Consider the following 22,752-nt stretch of genomic DNA (forward strand, 5'->3'; position numbering starts at 1 on the left):
GTGTTCCAGCGCAGCTTTTTGGTCTGGCGCTGCCGACACGAGGCGTCAACACCGCTGGCTTTCATCGCCGCTAGTTCTTTGAAGCTTAAAGCAGGGACAGCTAACAATCATGTTAGACTAACAAAAAAAAAAAAAAAAATGTAATGTGTAATTTATTAATATTAAGGCATCAAATTAACACTTTGTTTCTTATTTGAAACCAGAAACTTGGGGGCATATCGCACAAATATTGATTACGTCCCAGCCATCAACCTACTATTCCAAGAACCTAATATGTTTTAGCAAGAAACGCTGTATATTATAAATGTTTATATATCTGCTAAAAACTATACTACTGTTCAAAAGTTTAAAGAAATTAATACTTTCATTCAGCAAGGATGCATTATATTGATCATTTATATTGTTAAGAAACATTTCTATTCAAATAAATGCAGTGTTGGGGGAGGGGGGGGGGGTAATATATTGATTTTCACAAAAAGGGTAAGTGGCAAATCAGCATTAGAATGATTTGTGAAAAATAATGTGCCCCACTGTAGTTTTGATCAAACAAATGCAGCCTCTATGAACTTAAGAGACTTCTTTTAAAACATTAACAAATCTGACTGACTCCATACGTCTAAATCGTAATGTAATTTGGCCAGTTTTCCAGTTTTTAAGAAGCAGAGTAGACATGGACTAAAACTCCATGATAGAAAAGAGTTATATGTTTAATTGCATGGGGTCCTTAAAAAAACATTGTTATCACCACAGGACCGCAAGTGCACTGCAAAAAAAAAAAAAAAAATACCTTGATTATTAAACCACTTAAAATCATAAATTCATTATACATTAATTTGCAATTTATCCTGAAATATTGATGTTTCCCAGCTATCCATTGCCCACACAACATAAACAGATCTCTACAGGTAAACTTCAGTTGTAGATACTTTTAGGTCACTCACAAGATCACTCATGTGTAGACCCTCATGAAAAAGAAGTGCAACATAAGCAGACAAAAAAAAGTTACAAAATAGCATACTTACAAAAAAAGTACTTTAAAAGAATATACTTAAGTGTGAACTTAATGTCGTGTTTAGACACGTCATTGCATAATAAAAAGTACATTTAATTTAATTTAAGTTTCATTATTGTAATTACACATTTTAACTGTAAAGTTGCAGTTTATTAGATTTAAAATATATAAACTTTTTTTTCACAACTGGATGTTCTTAAAGAGATAGTTCACCCCCCCCCCCCCCTCCTCCTCCCAAATAAAAAGTCTATGGCTACCAGCAAATGTTTGGTTACCAGCATTCTTCAAAATAACTTTTTTTGTTCAGCAGAAGAAAGAAACTCACACAGGATTGGAACAACTTGATGACATCATTTTTGGATGGACTATCTCTTTAAATTATGCTCAACTTCAAATACAATAAAACCCATGCCTGTACCTGCAGGTAGCGGGGCGTAAAAGCTGCCCTGAGTGGGTCCATCAGGTCCAGAGCTGAACACACACCCTGGCGGCCCCTCACACACGCGACTAGGATACGGGCTGATCGTGTGCTGGGCAAAATAGAGCTTCCTGTCCATAATATAGACAATTACCAGATTATTATCATCCCAGCTCATTTTCAGACACTTTGATATGCTGAAATGGAGCACTGAGTCACAAAGGGTTAAACGTTGCACGGTGGAGGTGCAATAAAAAAGATGTCAATCAGTCGTGGATCATCAGTGAAGATGACATGTTTTTGCACACTTGCCTGCTGTGCCGCTGCTCGACCGACGCCACGTAGAAGTCAAACTCTGATCTCCAGCGCCGGCCGGAGTCACACGAGTGCAGAGTCAGCATCCAGCGAGGTCGCGGGTGATACGCGTGAGACACACACACGCTCATCCGCGTGCTGAAGTTGCTATGGGGACTGCTGTAGGCCTGTTACCGTGACAACACAACGATCAGTGTTTGTCAGCTCAGATGGAATGGGATGTAAGGGCAATTGATGCATGCTGAGGTGATACCAACACTGCCACAGACAGGATGATGGAATTCTGAGGGCTCGCTATAGATTCTGTACACCGAAAGCTTTGCTTTTCACTGAAGCATTAGCTAACGGGCGGTAATGGCTTTTGTCTGTGTACAGAAGGTATTTAAGCAATGTGAAAAACACATTTCTTGGCCGTAATTATGTTTTCAAGAAAATAGCTTATCACAGCTGTCTCTTGACATGACTGTTTGTGCTCGTACAGGCCATTGTTTCTTATTCTTTGCTTATTGGAGAATATTCAACTGCTAGCCGTGTGTGTGTGTGTGTGTGTGTGTGTGTGTTCGCCAGGGTTAGGCAAAAACAAAGAATTTGCATAAACAAAAACAAAGACATTCAAAGGTTACACACAGAGAATTCATTAGTTCAACACTAGACAAAATATTATTTATAAACATTATTTTCATTACTTATTCACTCTATATGTAAATTTTGGTAACACTTTAGTATAGGGTCTAATTCACACTAATAACTAGCTGCTTATTAGCATGTCTATTATTAACATATTGGCTGTTTATTAGTGCTTATAAAGTACATATAATGCATGACATCCATAATCCTACCCAACAACTACCTTATAAACTATTAATAAGCAGCAAATAAGGGGTTATTTGAGGCAAAAGTCATAGTTCATGGTTAGTTAATAGTGAGAATTGGACCCTAAAATAAAGTGTGACCTAAATTTTTATTTTATTTTTTATTTTTTCAACAGAGCAGACATTTCAACACGGTCTAAATATTTAATAAAATCACAAACACATTTTGTTTTTCCAAACAGCCCCACAAAATATTCACAACATTATTTTCTTATTAAAATTGTTTAAAAAAAATCAGAATCTTAGTTTATAATGTAAATAAGAGTATCCTGGGAAATTAATGAAAACTATAAATATTCTATGAAGAAAAAACTTGTTGCAAAATGTTGCCTTGAAATGAAATAAATTAAAGTGGAATAGAAATATGTGGGAAAAAAATTATATTAGAAATGGCAAAAGCACATAAAAAAATTACTAAAACTAAAATGAAATTGAATATATACAAATATTAATACATACTGTAATGGTATATAAATATACTAAAACAACACTGCTATGATGTTTAAATTCATAGTGAAAAATCAGCAATATATATTACAGCCATAACTGGATTTCTTTGAATATCACTGCATTTTAAATCTGCTCTCTAAATAAAAAATAAAAAAAATTCCATGTTCTATTTGTCTTCTTAATTCAAATTCAACTAAAATTTCGGAACATAACTAGCACTTAAAAGCCATTCTCAATTCATTTCAACTAATGGCACACAATCTTGGTGTTTATGTGTGTGTTTAGGTACTGTGTGAATATGCGTGGCCATACAAACCTGAAAGAAGGGCACATCCCCGTGTGCAGACGATGATGCCTGCCACGGTGCAGGTACACTGGCACTTAGTGAATAACGATATAGAGGGACAACAGAGCCCATGTCCAGTTTAAACACATAGATAGTAAGGAGACCACCTGCAGAAATTCACCGAAACAGTGGTTTTATACATCAGGGCCTCAGACCGTACAAAAGAGCAAGGTCAGTATTTCTCATTTTTTTAAATTGTAATATACTTTACAATATTACTGTATCTTCTTTTTTTTAATTAAATAAAAGTATCATAAAAAAGTGAAAATAAATAAAATTATCCGTAATGGGATGCCTTTGTTCACATTTTGTGATTTCACAGGAGCAAAGTTCAGGAGTATGTGTGAAAGTTGTGTGTGTCACGTAAAATAATGATGATCTATATGAATATGTTGCCCATAATAGGGTCCTATCATTTATTTTTACAGATTTCTTTTTTTTTAACAGCTGGTGAGGGGAGGATTCAGAGTGAAATATTCTCAGTTAGCTACTGCAGTCCCTCTTCAGTTTTACTGCAGTTTACTGTGGGAATTTAGACAGAATTTTATTTAACTGCACTTTGCAATTGTTAAGCAGACGGTTTTTAAATATACTGTCAAACTAAAACAGGTTCCAACAGGATTATCATGGTTTCTAGCAGGTCATTAGCTATGAGAACTATAGATAAGCTGTAGTACAGTAGCTAAATAATGACACTTTTTTCTTCTGTAGAGCTGCTTTCATACCTGAATCAAACTGGTGCATAGTTGAGGGACACTGCACTGTTATTGAACTGAACTGAATCAACATCTTCTGCGTTAAGCTCTTGTTTCATAATTTGATAGACTTTATAACTGTGGATAAATAGAAACAATATATAATTTCCATAGCAATGACTTTTTACTTCGGGTGCTTTTTGTCTGCATTTTGTTGCACAGCTGTTGAACTTTCTGTGACAGCATCTTAGCTTCTAGCGTCCAGACACAATATCAAAACTGATATGGCTGATAATATATAAATATTATAGAGCTGGGTAGAAACTGATTACATGTAATCTGGATTACAAAATCAGACTCCAAAAATGTAATATCTAGATGTGTAATTAGATTAAATTCCATTTTAAAATGCTCATAATCAGATTACAGTTACTTCTTTATAGATTACATGATCGCTTATTATTCACACAATGGCAGCGAATCATTCATAATTTGATAAATGAAAAAGTTTTGATTTTCACCAACTCACAAACCCCTGTAGTTCATTCATGAACCTCAGTTTGGGAAAAAGCAGGCATAATGTAATGTTTATTACACTTCATGATGTTGATAAAGACTGGAATATATTTTAGGTCAAAATTAATTTAAAAGTAATGCAAAATAAATCAGAATACATTACTTAATATGTGTAATCCAACTATAAACTATAATTGTATAATCTTTGATGGAGTAAATCTGTAAGTATTCTACCCAGCACTGCATATAAATTGTTTGGAATAATTCAGATTTTTCTGTGTTTTTGATATGCTCTCATGCATTTATTTGATCAAAAATACAGTTAAACAATCATGTTATGGACTATTATGTTATGCTATCTATGTAACATATGTTAAACGTTTTCTATTTGAATACATTTTAATAAACCATCATCCGTGATCATTCAGAAAGTGACAGATAGAAAGTTTCCCAGCCTGACAACCTTCCACTGCTATGACCTTGTTTTGCATCGAAGACTGATTAAGCTTTGATAAAACGGTGTCAGTGTTTTTCCACCCTTTCCTCCCTGCAGAGCAGAGAAACAAACCTGTGAGTGTCTGTGCGCTGTTGTTGAATGCTTGCTCGGTCTGGTTTGAGGGAATTGTGGGATGGTTCCCTGAGGTAGAGCTTGTGAAGTCAGCAGTGCTGTGTAGATTATGAGGTCGCTCCATAAAAACACCTGTGTGAGACACGTCAGTCTGTACAACTTTAGCTAACACTTTATTTTAAGGACCAATTCTAACTTTTAACTAGTTGCTTATTAGCATGCATATTACTTGCATGTTAGTTGATTATTAGTACATTTATTCATTTAATTTATTCATTTAGCTGACACTTTTATCCAAAGCGACTTACAATTGCTATATATGTCAGAGGTCGCACGCCTCTGGAGCAACTAGGGGTTAAGTGTCTTGCTCAGGGACACATTGGTGTCTCACAGTGGATTCGAACCCGGGTCTATCACACCAAAGGCATGTGTCCTATCCACTGCGCCAACATTTAGGAGTTAAATGAGGCAAAAGTCGTATTTAGTTATCAGTTAATAGTGAGATTAGACCCCACTTTATTTATTCTTTTGTTTTAAATTTAGAGATACTCAGTGGAATTTTTAGGCATGCACCATTGTAGAATAAAGATTAATATTACAGTACAATATTACTACAAGTATCTGGATGTACAGTTCTATGTAAATGCCACGGTATACAATTATGGTAATCGTTTAGTACCATGGTATTTATCATAGCACTGTGCTATTACCATACTATCATCACTCTTATTTAATATAATCATTGTATCATGGAAGGCCAATACTTTTTGTGAAATATTATTACAAAATACCGCTTTTCTATTTGAATATATTTAAAACAGTAATTTATTCCTGGGATGTATAAAGCTGAATTTCCAGCATCATTACTCGAGTCTTTAGTGTCACATGATCCTTCAGAAATCATTCTAACATGCTGATTTGATGCTTAAGAAACATGATTATTATCGAAAATATATTTTGCGGAAACTGGGATATTTTTTAATCACTTTAATGCATCCTTGTAATAAAAGTATTAATTTCTTTCAAAATTACAAATGACTCACCACCTTTTCAACAGTAGTGTACATTCAAATAGTTTTGAAAAGGTTCTCAGTCTGGTGTCAAACACTTATACAGTGTTTTATATATATGGTGACACTAGACATTATCCCTCATGTAATGTCTCTTATTGTTGAAAGTTGTCCGACAACCAAATATTGGCATTCCTCAAAAGCAAATTTTTCATCTCATTGCCTGCTGCCTTCATCTACTGTATCTTTCCCTATAAGCAGAAAATCTGTGAGCTAATTAAATAAGGCAGTACAAATGAGTCAAGCAATTGTTTTCAATGAGCCACTAGAGTATACACTCAAGCAGCGCCCGTCTGTGATATTTAGAAGACCCACCCGAGCACATATGGCAGGCGATGCCCTGGGCGCTCAGGTTGCTGCGCAGGTCCAGCAGTCTCTGTAAGTTGGTGTCTCTGTGGAAGAGCACAGGCGCGTGACTGGCCGGCCGTAGAAGACAACAGCACCACACCGAGCCCAGCAGAACCAGAGCATACACACCTGAAACACAAGACAGGACTGCTTATATACATTCAGAAAGACTTTCAGTTTTATGGACATTCACACAAAGACCAGTCACTAGTCAGCTGGCTACAATTACACAGAAAACTGAAAGGCCACACAGCATTTGACCACTGGATTTACAAAAATATATATATTTTTTTAAGAATTGGTTTCCCAACATCTCAACACTGCATCGACTGAAATCTTGTGGGAAAACGTCCCAGAAGAGTGTAAGCTGTTATAGTTGCAAAGATGGGACCAATTCCATATTAATGTCTATATATTTACAATGCAATGCCATGCCATTAAAGTCCCTGTTGGTGTAATGGTCAGGTGTCCCAATACTTCAATAAAAGACCTATGATCAATCAGTTCCAAAAAGTGATACAAACCCCTCTGTTTGTGAAAGAAGACAAGTTAATAAAAAGGCTGAATCCAGTGTTTGGTGATGACACAGCATGTAATGAGATTTACAAGCAATTTTTAAAAGGCAGGTCATTTTTGCACAGCACAAGGGTTAACCTTGTTAACTTGTTCATCCTGCTACATTATTCATGACTGTACTGTTTCTGTCCCTACATCTATACTTATAGCACCATTGTCTCAACACTGCTCAGGCTGCTCAACTAATAAGAGAAAATAACAGCCTTGAAGAAACCTGGCTCTAATTTAGCTTATTGACATGCATACAGCTGTATAAATATGCATGTACAGTACACAATAGGCGTTTGTGGAAATTTCTTGCTACGCTCTTCCATGCTAAAACAAGCTTAATTGCATTGTTGCAGGCACATAAGGGATGCGGTTCATAGCTCCTTTGTTTGAACCGTGAATAGACTGACCTTGAGACTAAGAAACAAAATACAGAGACTGAACCAAAACAGCCAGGAAATTTTCATTTTACTCATGCATAAATTGTGTGTACATTAGCAGAAAAAAAACAAATCTGACTTGCATGAGTTCCCTATTGTACTCTTTTTTTTTTAAATAAATATTTATCCATACCTTTGTGAAAATTATTTTGTCAACCATTTTTAGTTCGTATGATGTTATAAAGGTATATTTTAAAAAATGAATTGCAGTGCAATTACTTAGACACAATCCTGATTAGGTTAAATGATTAATTCTGGTAACTTGGTAAGGTACTCATATACTATTATTTCATTTATTAATATTATAAACAATAATGTATCCATTTTAATTAGATTTTATTTTTATATTTTCATTTTATTATTTTATATTACTATTGTTGTTGTTGTTAGTTAGTTACCAAGGCAAAATTTCTAAAGTTTTTCATCGAACATTTATATTGTATTTCATCTCACTTCATCTCATTACCAAATATATATATATATATATATATTATAATAGTGTAATATAAATTTTAATTTTTTTTTTTTTTTTTTTTTTTTTTACTGGTCGCATTATTTTTTCATAGTATGCATAGAATATCTGGATACAGAATGTTGGTAGTTTGTTCCAAACATATCCTTAGACTGTGAGGAGAATTAAACATTACCTTACTACTTACTGAATACTGCACAATATTTACTGTATACTGCATACTACTTACTTATTACTATATAATACCAAGCAACTCAGTATAGGCATTATTCCATATAAACGCGTCAATAGAACGCAATACTGTTGACATGTGACCTCATCACATTGCATTTTTAATTCAATGAGTGCTGTCCAGATATTTTGCACTCATTTTTCGGACTATAAGTCGCACCTAAGTATAAGTCGCATCAGTCCAAAAATACGTCATGATGAGGAAAAAAACATATAAGTCGCACTGGACTATAAGTCACATTTATTTAGAACCAAGAACCAAGAGAAATGAACCAAGAGAAAACATTACCGTCTACAGCCGCGAGAAGGCGCTCTGTGTTTTCAGTGTAGGCTACAGAAGCACTGAGCAGCATAGAGCGCCCTCTAGCGGCTGTAGACAGTAATGTTTTCTCTTGGTTCATTTCTCTTGGTTCATGTCAAATTAAATTTGATAAATAAGTCGCACCTGACTATAAGTCGCAGGACCAGCCAAACTATAAAAAAAATGTGACTTATAGTCCGGAAAATACGGTAAAAAAATGTCTCCACACTTGGCAGTTTTCTCATTGTCTGCAGCTGAGAGAAAATGAATAAAGATGTTTAACTTATGTGAGCATTATGAAAGCACATCATATATTTTGAGAAAAACCTCTAAACACTCCTAATCATGACAAGCATTGCTCACCTATAATCGTTTTCCGTTTCTCCACCACTGGCTCTGCCACCCAGTGTCTCAGAAGACTCTGAAGGTGCGCACTGACCACCCCTACACTGCCCTCAGAGGACACCATCAAAGGAGCTTCAGCTGAGAGTGATAGCAGAGTCGCATCCGATTCAGACTCGTACACACCTGCACAGAAATCAACAATACAATGAGGGACTCAGAAGCCAAATTTGGCTTTTTTTGCCAAATTTGCCAAATTTGGCAAATTTGGAGACATTTATGTGATTATCTGAGATAATGCACCAAGGTTTTCATTTTCAAATCAAAACAGATCCTATTTACTTCCTTGGTTCATAGTCATGGCCTTATCATTCCAAATGTTCCAATATTCCAAACTGCCTTTGTAAACTTTTACCAAAATGAAATGGCTTTCGTGGTGATGACATCATCATTACCTGGTTCCATTTCTACCGTTATTAGAGCAACATCATCATCATCTGAGAGGGGACTGGGGCTGGCGGACAGTTTAGTTAGACCGCTCCACCTATTAGGGTTAAAAGGATAATTCACACAGAAATGCATGTGAATGTCGTTTTAAATGAATGGAAAGGAGTGACCAGTAACCAATTCATTCAAAAGATTGAACTCAAAATAAGGATTCATGAGTCATATCTAGGGTTGGCTATCGATTTTTTTTTTTTCGATACCGGTGCCATTTCGATACTTATATGAAATTTAAGCAGACTGACTCTGAGGCGATCGCGAATTTGTCTACAGTTTATGGAGCTAAAAGCTATAGCCCCGCTAAAAAAGCCTAGCGACGCCCCTGCTTCTTGTGTACATTCCGGAGAACCAGGACAACCATCTCAAACGATCGCTCAGGCATTTAAGAGGCACCGAAATGAGGCACTGAAATCTGCGTCCTTATTCGGTTCGGTGAATACCGGTTCCATAGGTATATTACCATATTCCATATTGGCACCGGGTTTCGATACCTAACCCTAGTCATATCTGAACTGTTTTTATGACACATTTATGGTCCATTTACATCATTTTTGAATCTTGAGAAGTTCCATCTGCGTTCAGTGTAATTGCATGAGAAAAGAGTGAGCAGCACATTTAAGCGAAACAAGAAAGTCTTACAGGCTTTGAAGGGTATGATGTTATTCATGACAGAATTTGTATATGTACAAAAAAAAAAGTTCCATCACCATTTACTCACTTTCATGTCATTCCAAACATGTATGACTTAACCTTATGTCTTCTGTGGAGCACAAAAAAAGATGTTTCGAAGACTGTGCTCTTCACTCTTTTCTGTGTCGTTACAATGAATGGGGACTGAAGCATTCAAGCATTTAAGCAATGCAAAACAACCATAAAAGTGGTCCATCTGACTTGTGCAATAGCTTTAGTTGAGAAACAGACAATTTTAACAGGTAACACTTTTTAAGGACCAATTCTCATTATTAACTATTTGCTTATTAGCATGCATATTACTAGCATATTGGCTGTTCATTAGTACTTATAAAGCACATAATAATGCCTTATTCTGCATTTCCACATTTTAGATCACTTAATCAACACCTGCATATAATGAAACGCGCTACAAATCCTTCACAACACATGCAAATTAAGAAATGCTGCAAATCCTGCTACAAATAGCACTGACCACAATGGAAATGTTTCGAGGAAACCTCAAAAAGTGCCGGACCGGGCTGGGATTTGCTTATCGTGCAGTGGCTACTGGTCAGTGGAGTTGTTGGTGAACTGAAAGGTGAGTTATTTTTTTTTAAACACCCTGATTCCATGATTCCTTTATCTTTTGGATTTTATTAGCCTAAATAAGCTGAATAATTACATTATTAAATGTAAAACGTTACTTAAGATGGCTAACTTTAATATCCTCAGCTAAATATAATTTCAAGGTTAATGAAAATAAATTTGCAATGCTTCATTAATTGTTTCTTAATGTGCAGGTGCTGTGAGGATTTTCAGCGTGTTTCGTTGTATGCATGTGTTGTGATGATTTTGCAGCCCTTTGTGCATGTGTTGTGATGATTTGCAGCGTTTCTTTTTAAAAATATCTTCTTTTGTATCCACAGAAGAAATTAAGTTTTTCAACTACTATCCATTTAATGAATTAACAATATGGCAGAAAAGAAAGAAAGAACTTGCACATTTCTCAAAAAAAAAAAAAAAAAAAACATTTGGGAAGAAATAACACAAACCTACCATTTGGGACAGGTGTTTGCACGGTCAGCTCCACACTGACTCCAGATGCAAAGGGCAGCAGGCATGAGAATGGACACCCAAAGCCAGCAGCAGCTCACAATGAGAGACATGAACAGACCGAAGTCATGAACCGCTGGGATCTAATGATGCATACAAAACAGATAAAGGTCACGCGTCAGGTGTTGTCAGAATTTTTTCACTCCTTTGCATGTTTTAAAATAAATTAACAGGCGGGATTCTCATTACACCAGTATACGCTGCTGAATAAACATGAGTCGGTGACAGAAACATAAAAGCCCCATGGGTACAAAAAACAAATGTGAATCAAATAAGACCCCTCTTTAAAAATAAAGCAATGTTTGGCTGTCTACTCTACATGTTCTTGCGCTGTATTTCATCATTTTGTGCTCATGGTGTTTATTTTTTGATTGATGTTAGATCCCGAGCTTCAAAGTAGGAGTTCACATACAAATCCTCAAGTTCAATTAGAACTTTATCTTGTTTTACCACAGCACTTAAAGCTTTATTGCCAGGCAAATTACTGAATCTACCGGGCACAGATGAAAGCAGAAGTTTTATAGAGTAAGCATCCTAGCAAAAATCATCAGGGAGATTGATGTCATGACCATGAGCACACTGACATATGTATATGTAGTATTTAGTAAACAACAGAGTGAATTCCATTATCATCAGTGTTGCCAATGTCACGGCTCTCCCATGGAATTGGGCTACTTTTATAATGCTGCCCCAGGATGTTCTTTTAGCCTGCAAGTAGAAACAAAATCCGTGCCCCCCTGCAATGTGATTGCGACTGAAGTTGAGGTTTTGACACCCTGGAGCACACATTTTGATACCCATTTTGTTTGTTTTGAGCGCCAATTAAGCTGTTTTTTTGTCACGCAGACCTGGCAGCCCTGATTAATATGTTGAGGTTAGCCAATCATAACAGAGCTAATTTACTTAACACTTACTGGACTGAAGCAGATTAGGTTTACTTGATTATCCATACATCCATTATCCAAAAATCTTACTAATTTACATTACAAGTTACCAGAATTTATACTTTTGGTCCTATAGATACCAGAAACTTCAGCTAATTGTATATTTTACTAATTTTAGGCCTCTGAATAAAATTAAGGTGTCTTTTCCCTCTCGATTTCGAGCTCCATATTCTGTATGACCCATAAAACATAAAACCCTTATGTATCCTGGGTATTTTACACTTAATATTACGTTTTTTTAGTTTTTTATTTTTTTATTCAAGGTTCAATTCACTGTTCCACTGTTCTGACTAAAATTGAATATGAAGCTTTCCAGGTACAGCAGCAAAACCAGCCTGTAGAAAATAATTCAGAAAAACTAAAATCCTTGACTAGCATTGTAAGTGAACTTAACAAAATCCTCCCTAAGTGTAAATTTAGCCCTAGTATTTGACTTAGAACGCACCCTTCAAAATGGTCAAAATGTTAGCACAACTCTGTTTTGACGATTGATTTTCTGGACATATTTATTCTTCTGCTTGGCTGACTGCACCTGTGAGAAGGTGTTTGCAGCATACGCAGCTGCTGTTGTGAAGGACGTGAGGAACGTGGCTCGGCCTGCTGTCTTTATTGTGTAAATCATACGCTGCATTGTAGAGGTCAGGTGGGCTGACTGTCTGAATGTACTGATGAACACAAACACGTCGTCCACACCTGGGAGGAAAGAAAGAGGAAGATTCAACTGATGGTAGAACCAGTCTTTATGTTCATTTGCAATGCTCATAGGTTGATGTTTTATTATTCTCACCAATGCCTATGATGACGAAAGCTGCCACTCCATTGAGAATGCCGAGATATTTCACTCCAAACACCACATGATACAAGAAGAGCGCCACGAGACAGCTCAGACCAATACTGGCCAAGCCAAAGAACGTCTGAAACACTGCAGAGAAATGAAATGAAATTGTATTAATAAGATTCGGGAGGAGCGCGTCAGATACTTAGCCTAATCAACACAGGTGGACCATAATCAAGTAATCAATCCCATAGTATAAATATCGCTGACTTCCCTCTATCCATCTCCTCACTTTGAGTTCACTTTATAAATAGATTTTATAAATAATTTAGATTACTTTTTAGATATCAAAGTATAACTTGCTTTTATTAGTTCTAAATTAACACCATATACAGTGGGTATAGAAAAGAATCACCTCCCTTTAAAAATAATCAGATTTTGTTGCTTTGCGGGCTGAAATGAAGACGGACACAGATATATACAGTATATATGTTTTAAAATATAACTTATTCCTGTGATCAAAGCTGAATTGTCTTCAGTGTCACATGATCCTTCAGAAATCAGTATAATTCAACAGCCTTTATTTGAAAGTATAAACCTTCTGTGACAATATAAAAGTCTGTACTGTCACTTTTGATTCATTTAATGTGTCGTTGCTGAATAAAAGTAAATCTTAATGACTCCAAACATTTCAATGATGCGATGTTAAACTCACAATTTTACAAAATATTTTGCTTTAGGTGCTGCACAGGAACTCTCTTTTGAACAAGTTTATTTAATTAATTAATTAATTATATTAAATGATTCACTAAAATGAATGACTGTGCACACAATAAACTGCAAGCAAACGTAGCACTACAACAATAGCCTTTTTATAAAACTACATTATTTTGATGGCTGAGCTATAGTCATGGTATTTAAAAATCTAAGTTTGCATCAGTATTTCAAGCTAATTGCTCCAACACGGAGTTAACCAAGGATTTACTGAAATATGTCATCATTACAAACTGCAGTTTTCAATTTACCATTAGCCAAGATATTTTTGACCTACATGCTTTACAGCACACGTACCTGTAGATGTTTTCTGTTTTCACGCTTTTATCCCTGAATTAACTGAATGTGCTGGGGTGAACAGAGAGTGCTAACGGTTTCGGGAACAAACATTTACAAATTGGTGCACAAGCTGAGTGGAACGACGGCGTTTCGAGAGCTCTCTAATGTTTCTCTAACAATGCAGCACATTGCAAATGCAGCTGACGTGAATGAATTATAAAGGTTCAGGAAAGGTTATGTGATACATAGTTAAAGCACACAGGTCAAGTTACATAATGTGAAAAAGCATTATTGAGGTTTTCCTAAAAATGTCAAGTGGAAAAGTGGTGCTCCACAGGAATGTTTTGACAAAGATAGTATAATGACCTGAATATACTAAGAAAACCATCCGTGGAGCTGAGAGTCTGCCAAATCAATACGATTTACTTGATGAATTGCACAACAACCAAAGTCACAGTTCGTGCACCTTTAAGTCTGCTTCATTAACAAGTCTGCTTTTATTAGACTCGCAGCTGAAATACATGTTTACTGCTGTGCCTAATTAAGTCATACGGCACAAAGTTGTAAACTCCTGCTGCTGCATGTGGGGGTAGTTTGTGCAGGTTCAAGACATCAGTCAGATTTCTTTCAGAAATCATTTGCAGCTTATCTGTTGACACATATGTTGTTACAAAGCATACCGAGGCCTTTCTGTAGACGAGAAAATGAAATCCCGTCGCAATTTCAATAAAAAACAAATCATGAAAATAACGTTAAAACGTAAATCATATCTGCTATGATACCAACAAGGCTGAATTCATGTATTGATTCAGCCTATATTCAGTCAATATCCATCTGATCTATGAAATTAAATTAAATCAGCATGCAATACAAAACAATACAATTTGTTAACACTATTAACAGATTTGATCATGAATTAACCATTGTGACAGCATGTATTAATGTATATTAATGTTAATTTATCAATGTAATAATTAGTTTTTTCATAAATACAGTAGCTTTTGTTAATTTATACAAATTGAAATTAACCAAGAACAAGTAAATAGTCTATGAAGCAGTATTGTGAACTGTAAGTTCATGATTAATAATAAAAACACTTTATTTAAGGATCAATTCTCATTTTTAACTGATTGCTTATTATCATGCATACATAGTATAGCATACTGGCTGCTTATTAGTACTTATAAAGCAGATATTAATGCATCAGTCTTTGTGACCATATTTTAGATCCCTGAATCGTAAACTTTGCAACTACCTCACTAACTATTGATCAGCAAATTAGGAGATTATTGAGGCAAAAATCATAGTTTATAGTTAGTTAATAGTGTGAATTGGACCTTAAAATAAAATGTGACCTAAAAAGAATACTTTTAAAACATTTTTTAATCTTAGTTATTAATCCATGTTATTTTCAACATTCACGCATACATTATTCAAATAAAATGTGAGTCAAAATGATCTGTTAATATTATTGAATGGACATTTTTTTAACTAATTTTTTTAACTTTTAACTAATAGCACACATTACACAAACCAGTGTGTATCTGATTGTTATAAATTACAAAAAATTTGAAAGCGATCAATTAAAATGGATGATAATAATGAATTAAAATATCATGATAACATACAAGCAGCATAAAGGACTGTTTTTATACACTATATGAAAACACTCAGTGGAAAAACAGATAATGGCTTGGCAAAATTACCACTATATAAGTGTACAGACATTTCCTTTAACCCTTAAATGCAATCCAATGCAATTTGTAATTCAAAATATGGGTAAAACACATCTGAAAAATCAATATAAATATTCATTCATATTAAAACAGCACATTAAGCCTTGTATTATGGAGTGTACAGCGAAAATAACTCCAAGAAGCTTAAAAGCCTTGCACATTCAAGCTAAAAATGTGTGTGCCAGCTCTTACATTAAAAATAAGGTCGATAGATGTAACTTGCAGAAAGGCTCACTGAACCCCCCCCCCCCCACCCCCACCACTGCACAGACTGAAAGCAAACGCAGACAAACAAAGTGATACAGACTAAATGCAATAAATATCAGTGCTCAGTCAATCAAAACAATGAATTCTCTGCAACACGTCTCTCTGTTGCTTGCTAAATGTAACCAGCACAGAGTTAATCAACTAATAACTTGAAACAATTGCACATAGAATTGTAAATATACTTATATATTAAACATTTGCATCTTTACTTTGTAGTGACTGCACAACAAAAGCCTTAACTCACTGTAAAACATGGTGTCTGCGGATTTATTTGGAAGGCTTGGTGGGTGTCTTACCAGAAAATGAAGTGAGAACGTACACAAGGACAGTTATGCATCCCCCACTGAACAAAGCCAGCAACATGTCCCTGTGGAAGGTGTTCCGCACCTCATCATCAAATAACTCCGTACCCCCGTACAACACCTTCACTTTACTGAAGAGAGAGAATAAAAAAGGGATGAGACAGAAGGATAGTCGAGATGGGTTATGGTTGACATCAGTCGATGTGTTACAAATGAAGGACCGGATGAGGGGGATTAGAGAGAAAATGGGCACACATTAGTGGGTGGAAAAGATTATCTTAATTACATCGGGGGGCTCTTAAAGGAGTTATTACAGTATCAGAGAAACAATGAGGGCCTATTCTGAGTCAGGCCACTAGATCATTTCTAGGCCTCCTACCACTGTCATGCTGGCAGTAATGACTGTCGTTTGAAGAGCATCTGCTTAAATTCAGTGTCTTGACAGCAGTAAGTATATTCGGGGTGTTTTGCAGATGTAATAAAGCTTTGAGTCATTGTCTCTGATTCATGGCTGGTTTTGTTTAGTTTCAAAGTCTGTGATCGTCCTTCTGGGGCTTCATTTGCAAAGATGACTGCAGCCTGACTTTTGTTATTGACACTATGGAATACTTAGTGACTTAATAGACTCCCATTGTGTGTTTAATCATTTATATATAACTCGTTAGTTTTGTGTTATTAAAGTGAACAGTATCTCCAGCTGCTGCACAGAAGAGCAGGAGGACTGAGCCATGATTCATCACTATTGTGCCATTGAGATTGTCCTCATAAGTTCATGGCGCCGTTATAGATGTCAAATTTATGAAAGCAAATTCTGCCTTATGACAATTCTCACACACACTTTAATTTTAATTTAGTCAATCACTTTTAGAATAAAAATGACATCTTATTGAATGGAGGTGAGCACTGAAAGCAGTTCATTCATTTTGCACAACTGATTGCAAAAAGGATATTCAAAATACTGTATTTCTATGAAAACATGTCCCAAAGTCTTGTATTTATATCTTTAAGGATGTTAAGAAATGTTTTTAAATAAAAAACAAAAAAGTATTTTTAGCAGTCTAATATCTCACTTATCAACTTGGCAATTTTCAAATGGAAATTATATGCAGGTAAGGATATGCATAAGAAAAAAGACAAGTTACGGGAATTGGAGAAGACATGGTGGGAATAAAGCTTCCACCAACTGGGATCTAAATCAATTTTGCATGTTTTTATTCTGTATGGTCTATATTCTAATCTTCAGCGACTGAGTTAATTTAGAAAGATAGCTTAATTTATTAAAAATAAAATAGTTAACTAAATGTTTGCATCAAGACACACTCTACGATCCAAGCACCATGTTTAATGCCCCATAAGCAATCATGAATCTCCTGCTGAATTCCTGGTTTATATGTTTGTTAAATCGATTTTGCATTTACCAAGCATGCATGGTATTAGACCAGACAAATAAACAATAAGTCTGCTTGTTTAAATCATCCCAGCACCAGCTGTGATCTCAACACCCACCTGGTGGACTGTTGTGACAGGATGTCCGCATACTGCACCACAAAATCTCTGTAGAGATGTCTCTGTTCTAGAGGTCTGTCTTGGAGAGAGTAGAAGGAGGGGAGAGGTGCTCCAAAATGGATCTCACTGCGAAGAAGAGAGGACTGAAGCTTGTCTGGTGTGAGTGTCTCATCCACGTACCAGTAAAACTGCGGATGAGTGATCGCCAGGCTCAGGGCCCCTGAGAATAGAGGATATTACAATCAGTTTTATCAACAACAAAAAAATCTATTTTAATTTGGATGAAATTATGAAGAGGCATTGAACATAAAAAAGAAAAAAAAGTTCCAAGTTCAGTTCCAACCCTGCTTCAACACACCTGTCTGTAATTATTAAGAAGCCCTTAACACCTTGATCAGCTGGTTCAAGTGTGTTTGATTGAAGTTGGAGCTGAAATCTGTAGGACAGTAGCTCTCCAGGAGCAAGGTTGGAGACCCCTGATCTATACATTATATTTGTCCAGGGGTGTCCAGTCCTGCTCCAAGTGGGCCGCTTTCCTGAAGAGTTTAATTCAAAAACCTAATTGGACACATCTGGACCAGGGTCCAACTTCCAAGCCAATGTGTTGGAGCAGTTCAGAACTAAACTCTATCAACCTTATTTTTCCTGTAAAAGTCAAGTCTGCTTTATTGTCAATTCTTCCACATGTACAGTACATACATACAGAGAATCGAAATTACGTTACTCTCAGACCCTCGGTGCATACAGATAACACTAACAGTAGAGCCAAAAATCTAGATCAAATATAAAATATAAGATACAGCTATACAATAAGGGAATGTAAAAAAGACATATGATAAAATTAAAAATAAAGTTAAATAAAGCAGCGCAAAAAAGCGGGCACAGCCATTTGTAAATTTAATGTGTCTGGCTTCGGGTCTTCTAGCTATTGTTTTGCTGCTTGATATTGCAAACTGGTATTTTTTACCATATTATTTTAATGTATTATCTTAATTATGAACACAGTGGTCTGTAGTATAAACAGTTTTACCATTTACTGCACTTTGTTATTCTTCTTGTTCTTTCCCTATGGCTAATGAACCAGAGAAAATGGCTTTCTTCCATGTTGAAAAATAAGGTGCATACGATATTGGCCCTCCAGAAGCAGAACTGGACACCTCTGAAATATGTTAACCAGGACTAACTCTACTGGAAAACCAGGCCATTCCAGTTTAACACGGTCAAGCTGGCATGTTTCTGATCCAAGGTGGTCTTACAGATCAGCCAGATCTTTACCAACTTGTAGTCTGACTGGTCAACCTTCTAAACCAACATGAAATAGCTAATGACCAACTTGGACTAGCCAGAAACCACACCAGTGAATCAAATAAAGCATACTACTGTTTTTACTGAGTTTAGCTGAGCTTATTTGCTGTAATTGAGCTTCATTATACTCAAGATACAGCATTCAAAAGTATTAAAGTAAAAAATAAATAAGGATTTATGAATTGTTTGTGGAGAGTGGGCTAGTGTGCCCCCCCCCCCCCCCCCCCACCCATGACTCACCATGTATGTCAGCTAGATCGGGACCCATTCCATCATAGTAGATCTTCCCCCTTCGCTCACTGGGAAAGAGGTAGGACAGAAGGGAGCTTGGAGGGGAGCAGAAGGAAGGTCCCAGTGGCAAGTCTCGCAATGCCTCCAATGGCTTCCAGCAGAACTGCTGAAACTGAGGGTGCTGCATTAGAAGTCTCTCTACGTGGTGTATGGTGTGAAGGCGTTCGGGGGTGAAGATGTTGTTATCCTTGTCGCCCTGGGCAACAAACACTAGCTCTATCCTCCAGAGGGCCTGGGTCTGGAGGTAGGAGTAACCAGCAAATCTTTGCTTCCTCATTAAGAGTGAGTCTGGTTTGCTGTGATCTTCGGTATCACTTGAATTGAGCTTTACTGCTATGTTTGGCTTTACAGAGTCTGTCTTTTCCTCTTTCATCTTGTTGTTTTTCTCATTTCCAAACTGTCTGGTGTCATTGTGTGCCTCCATCTCAGTCTGTCCCAAGGTCTCTGCGGATTCTGTTACATTCGTCTGTGTAGAGACATCCTTCCCTTTTCGGTTTACCATGAGCAACAAAAGGTCCCTCAGAGCATTGGCTTCAAGGTCAAATCCCTCGGCGTCACGCCTGTGCCTGTCCCAAGACCCTAACTGGCTTTTCAGTGCAATGGTAAGAGCGTCAAAATGTTCTGCCGATGCATGACTCCTGACCTCGAATGCGCTGTAAGAAAGGTCAATGTCTAGTGGTTCACAGCAAAGGAACATATAAGCAGAGAGGGCGAAGGGTACCAGAAATCCCACGGCCAGAACCAGCCCGCTCGCCCAGGGTTGTGTGTACACCCAGCCCAAAGCCCACCAAAACCCTTTACAGACCTGTTCGTCTCCATTTACTTGTTCTGTTTCTCCATCTCTCTCCTCTTCCTCTTCCTCCTCCTCTTGTTCTTCAAACTCACTTAGGTTCCAGGTACCTTGGAGCAACAAGGGTTCATCTTCCGAATCCATGGATGACACTACAAAAAAAGACACAAAACACTTATTGTACATTCACGCCTTTTGGCCTTCTGTGTGCTTCTGTTTGCTTCTGGACAGGTGAATACAACAAAGTGTACTTGATTTACTGAGCATCCTTAAGAGAGTGGCAGGTTATTCTCAGCTGGCTGCTGCTAAAACAAGGACACAGACGTTAAGTCTGTCATTCTTTAAATGTAATCGTGGAAGGTTTTAGCCTCTGGGTAGTGAGTGCTGAAAAGAAATGAAGGAAACAGTGAACCGAGTCTCACAGGCCAGCAATCAGGCGGGCAGATGGTTTGGCCTTTGGTATGAGATGCTGAACCCAGAGGAAGTACGTGCATGTGTCCGATAATATATCCTTCTCACCGAACTGTGAGGAGATTTCATAGTAGCAGGGCATTTTGAATACTAAATGGCTTTATCTGCAGTACTCTTTTTGAGGAGCATAACTATTTATTACTATTTACTTTTTATTTTTTTTTGCATTGTGAAATATTTTCAGCATAATTTAGGAAATGTAAACATTCCTCCCACAATTGTCAGTATTTTACTGTGAACAAAAAATAAAAAAATAAATAATCTCATTCTCATTCCTCTAAAAATAATAAATGCATTCACTAAGAATCACCTTGACACCAGGTAGTTATTGCAAAAAGTGATGGTAGTTTTGAGAAGAGATCTAGCAGCATTTGAGTACAGATGTCTTCCTGATTTGTTATCTGACGCAGTGGACTTGAATGCTCCCCACTGTCCAACAAAATATTCAACTTTTTCCACAATACAGGCTAAGATATTTTTGGTAATTCTGCTGTTATTATTCAAATTTATTAACACAGGCATTTTCTGTCCAAGTATAGTTGAAGATTTGAGATTGCAAGTTATTTTAATATATTTACATTAGAAAATGATATGGATTATGCTAATATTGTCGAAAAGCCAACTTTGCTATAGAATTTTTTTTAACTTATATACACTCACTTAAAAAGAGCCAGAGCAAACTAGTGAGAGAGAGAGAACAGGGACAGAGAGCCAGAGATAACATGCTATCAGCAGCTGACACACAGTTGGCAGCGTCACTGAAAATTAAATCATTCAACACGTCTAAGCCTGCCTAATTGCTGACAGAGAGAGAGACAGGAGTCCAATGTAAGACCTGCCTAATGTACAATAAAGCCAGAGGCAGCGTGGAACTGAGCTTGTACCATTTCATTTTCAACACAGATTGCCCCCAGAGCCCAGTGTGCAAGCACAAGGCAGGAAGTCATTGACTTTCAGCAGAGTGTGGAGCCCAGGGGCCGAGAGAGAGCAAGAGAGAGAGGGAGAGGAGGGAGGCAGACAGGTACGAATGCTTCATCCCCGTATCTCTGCCCCACAGAGATTCTGAAGATTTTCCTCCTGGGATCAGATGGTCTGTGGTGGATCGATGCTTGATTTAGCCGTTAAATAAACCCTCCTGGAAAACTGATAAGCTGTTGAGGTAGTAATTAGCATTCTGAGATAGAAGCCACTTAAAAGTCACCTTTCAATGCACAAACACCGTAGGCTAAGCTCAGGTGTACATCTAGTGTAAGCTCTATGGGCTCGTATGAGATGAATGATTCATTTGAAATATTTGTTTGTTGTCTTAAAAGACTTTTACAGCTCATTTTCAACTAAAAGTCATAGTTCACTACAAAAGTACAATTCTGTCATTTACTCATCTTTGTTATTCAACAAAACCACACACATCAAAACTGACTGATTGATTGATTGATTGGTGTTTGGTAGGAAGTGATGGGAAAAGATGGGAAGTAATGGGACCTTCTTTCCCTTTATGATGACTAAAACATTTAGCTAAATGAAATATTCATCTGTGATTCATTCTGAATGTGAATAATCTTCTGGTGATTGCAAGTCTGTCAATAATCATTTGCTTACACTCAGCTGATCAGCTTTCTCTTTATGGAAAATAAGTCTTTCAATACCATCAGAAATCCACCACAAAATAAATAAAGAACTATGATGACAGGATCGCGATATAATTAAATATTCATCAGTGATATGATTCCATTTGAGCTGTTTTACATTCATCAAAGTAAAACCATTCAAAAAGTTTTAATTAGTTTTTGTCTTCAGTTCCATTTTCAATTCAGTCATGATGACAGCATATTGTGTTTCTCCACAGGAGAGGATGGTTATTTTGAGCAGGATATTTGGTTGGTGCCATCTCAAGAGGATGGGAACCAACATCTGTCTTCACAGTATGTCGAGAGCTTAACATCTGCCTCAGCAGAGGACAGATTCATTAGGCTGAGAATGAATTTTTGAAAAGAGCGAAAGAGACAGATAGAGGAAGAGATTGATTTTTGAGGTTAACAGAACAATTTATTTTGCTGACATTC

The 22,752-nt window shown here is 36.6% G+C and overlaps 1 protein-coding gene across 1 annotated transcript in view; it reads right to left on the reverse strand.

Moving 5' to 3' along the window:
* LOC132115374 (protein dispatched homolog 3-like) overlaps positions 1-20,403 on the reverse strand; it is a 33,907-nt gene extending 13,504 nt beyond the window's left edge. The window contains exons 1-13 of the mRNA XM_059523820.1: positions 19,378-20,403; positions 17,833-18,052; positions 16,321-16,457; positions 12,981-13,115; positions 12,726-12,886; positions 11,193-11,332; positions 9,416-9,504; positions 8,982-9,146; positions 6,578-6,739; positions 5,193-5,324; positions 3,384-3,520; positions 1,739-1,912; positions 1,431-1,557 (exon numbers count right to left, since the gene is read on the reverse strand). Coding sequence (XP_059379803.1) covers positions 1,431-1,557; positions 1,739-1,912; positions 3,384-3,520; positions 5,193-5,324; positions 6,578-6,739; positions 8,982-9,146; positions 9,416-9,504; positions 11,193-11,332; positions 12,726-12,886; positions 12,981-13,115; positions 16,321-16,457; positions 17,833-18,052; positions 19,378-20,362 — 2,764 coding nt within the window. The 5' untranslated portion in view covers positions 20,363-20,403. The remainder of the gene's footprint in view (positions 1-1,430; positions 1,558-1,738; positions 1,913-3,383; positions 3,521-5,192; positions 5,325-6,577; positions 6,740-8,981; positions 9,147-9,415; positions 9,505-11,192; positions 11,333-12,725; positions 12,887-12,980; positions 13,116-16,320; positions 16,458-17,832; positions 18,053-19,377) is intronic.
* Positions 20,404-22,752: the final 2,349 nt, after the last annotated feature.

Source organism: Carassius carassius, chromosome 34 (genome assembly GCF_963082965.1).
Source record: "Carassius carassius chromosome 34, fCarCar2.1, whole genome shotgun sequence".
In the NCBI taxonomy this organism is placed as follows: domain Eukaryota; kingdom Metazoa; phylum Chordata; class Actinopteri; order Cypriniformes; family Cyprinidae; genus Carassius; species Carassius carassius.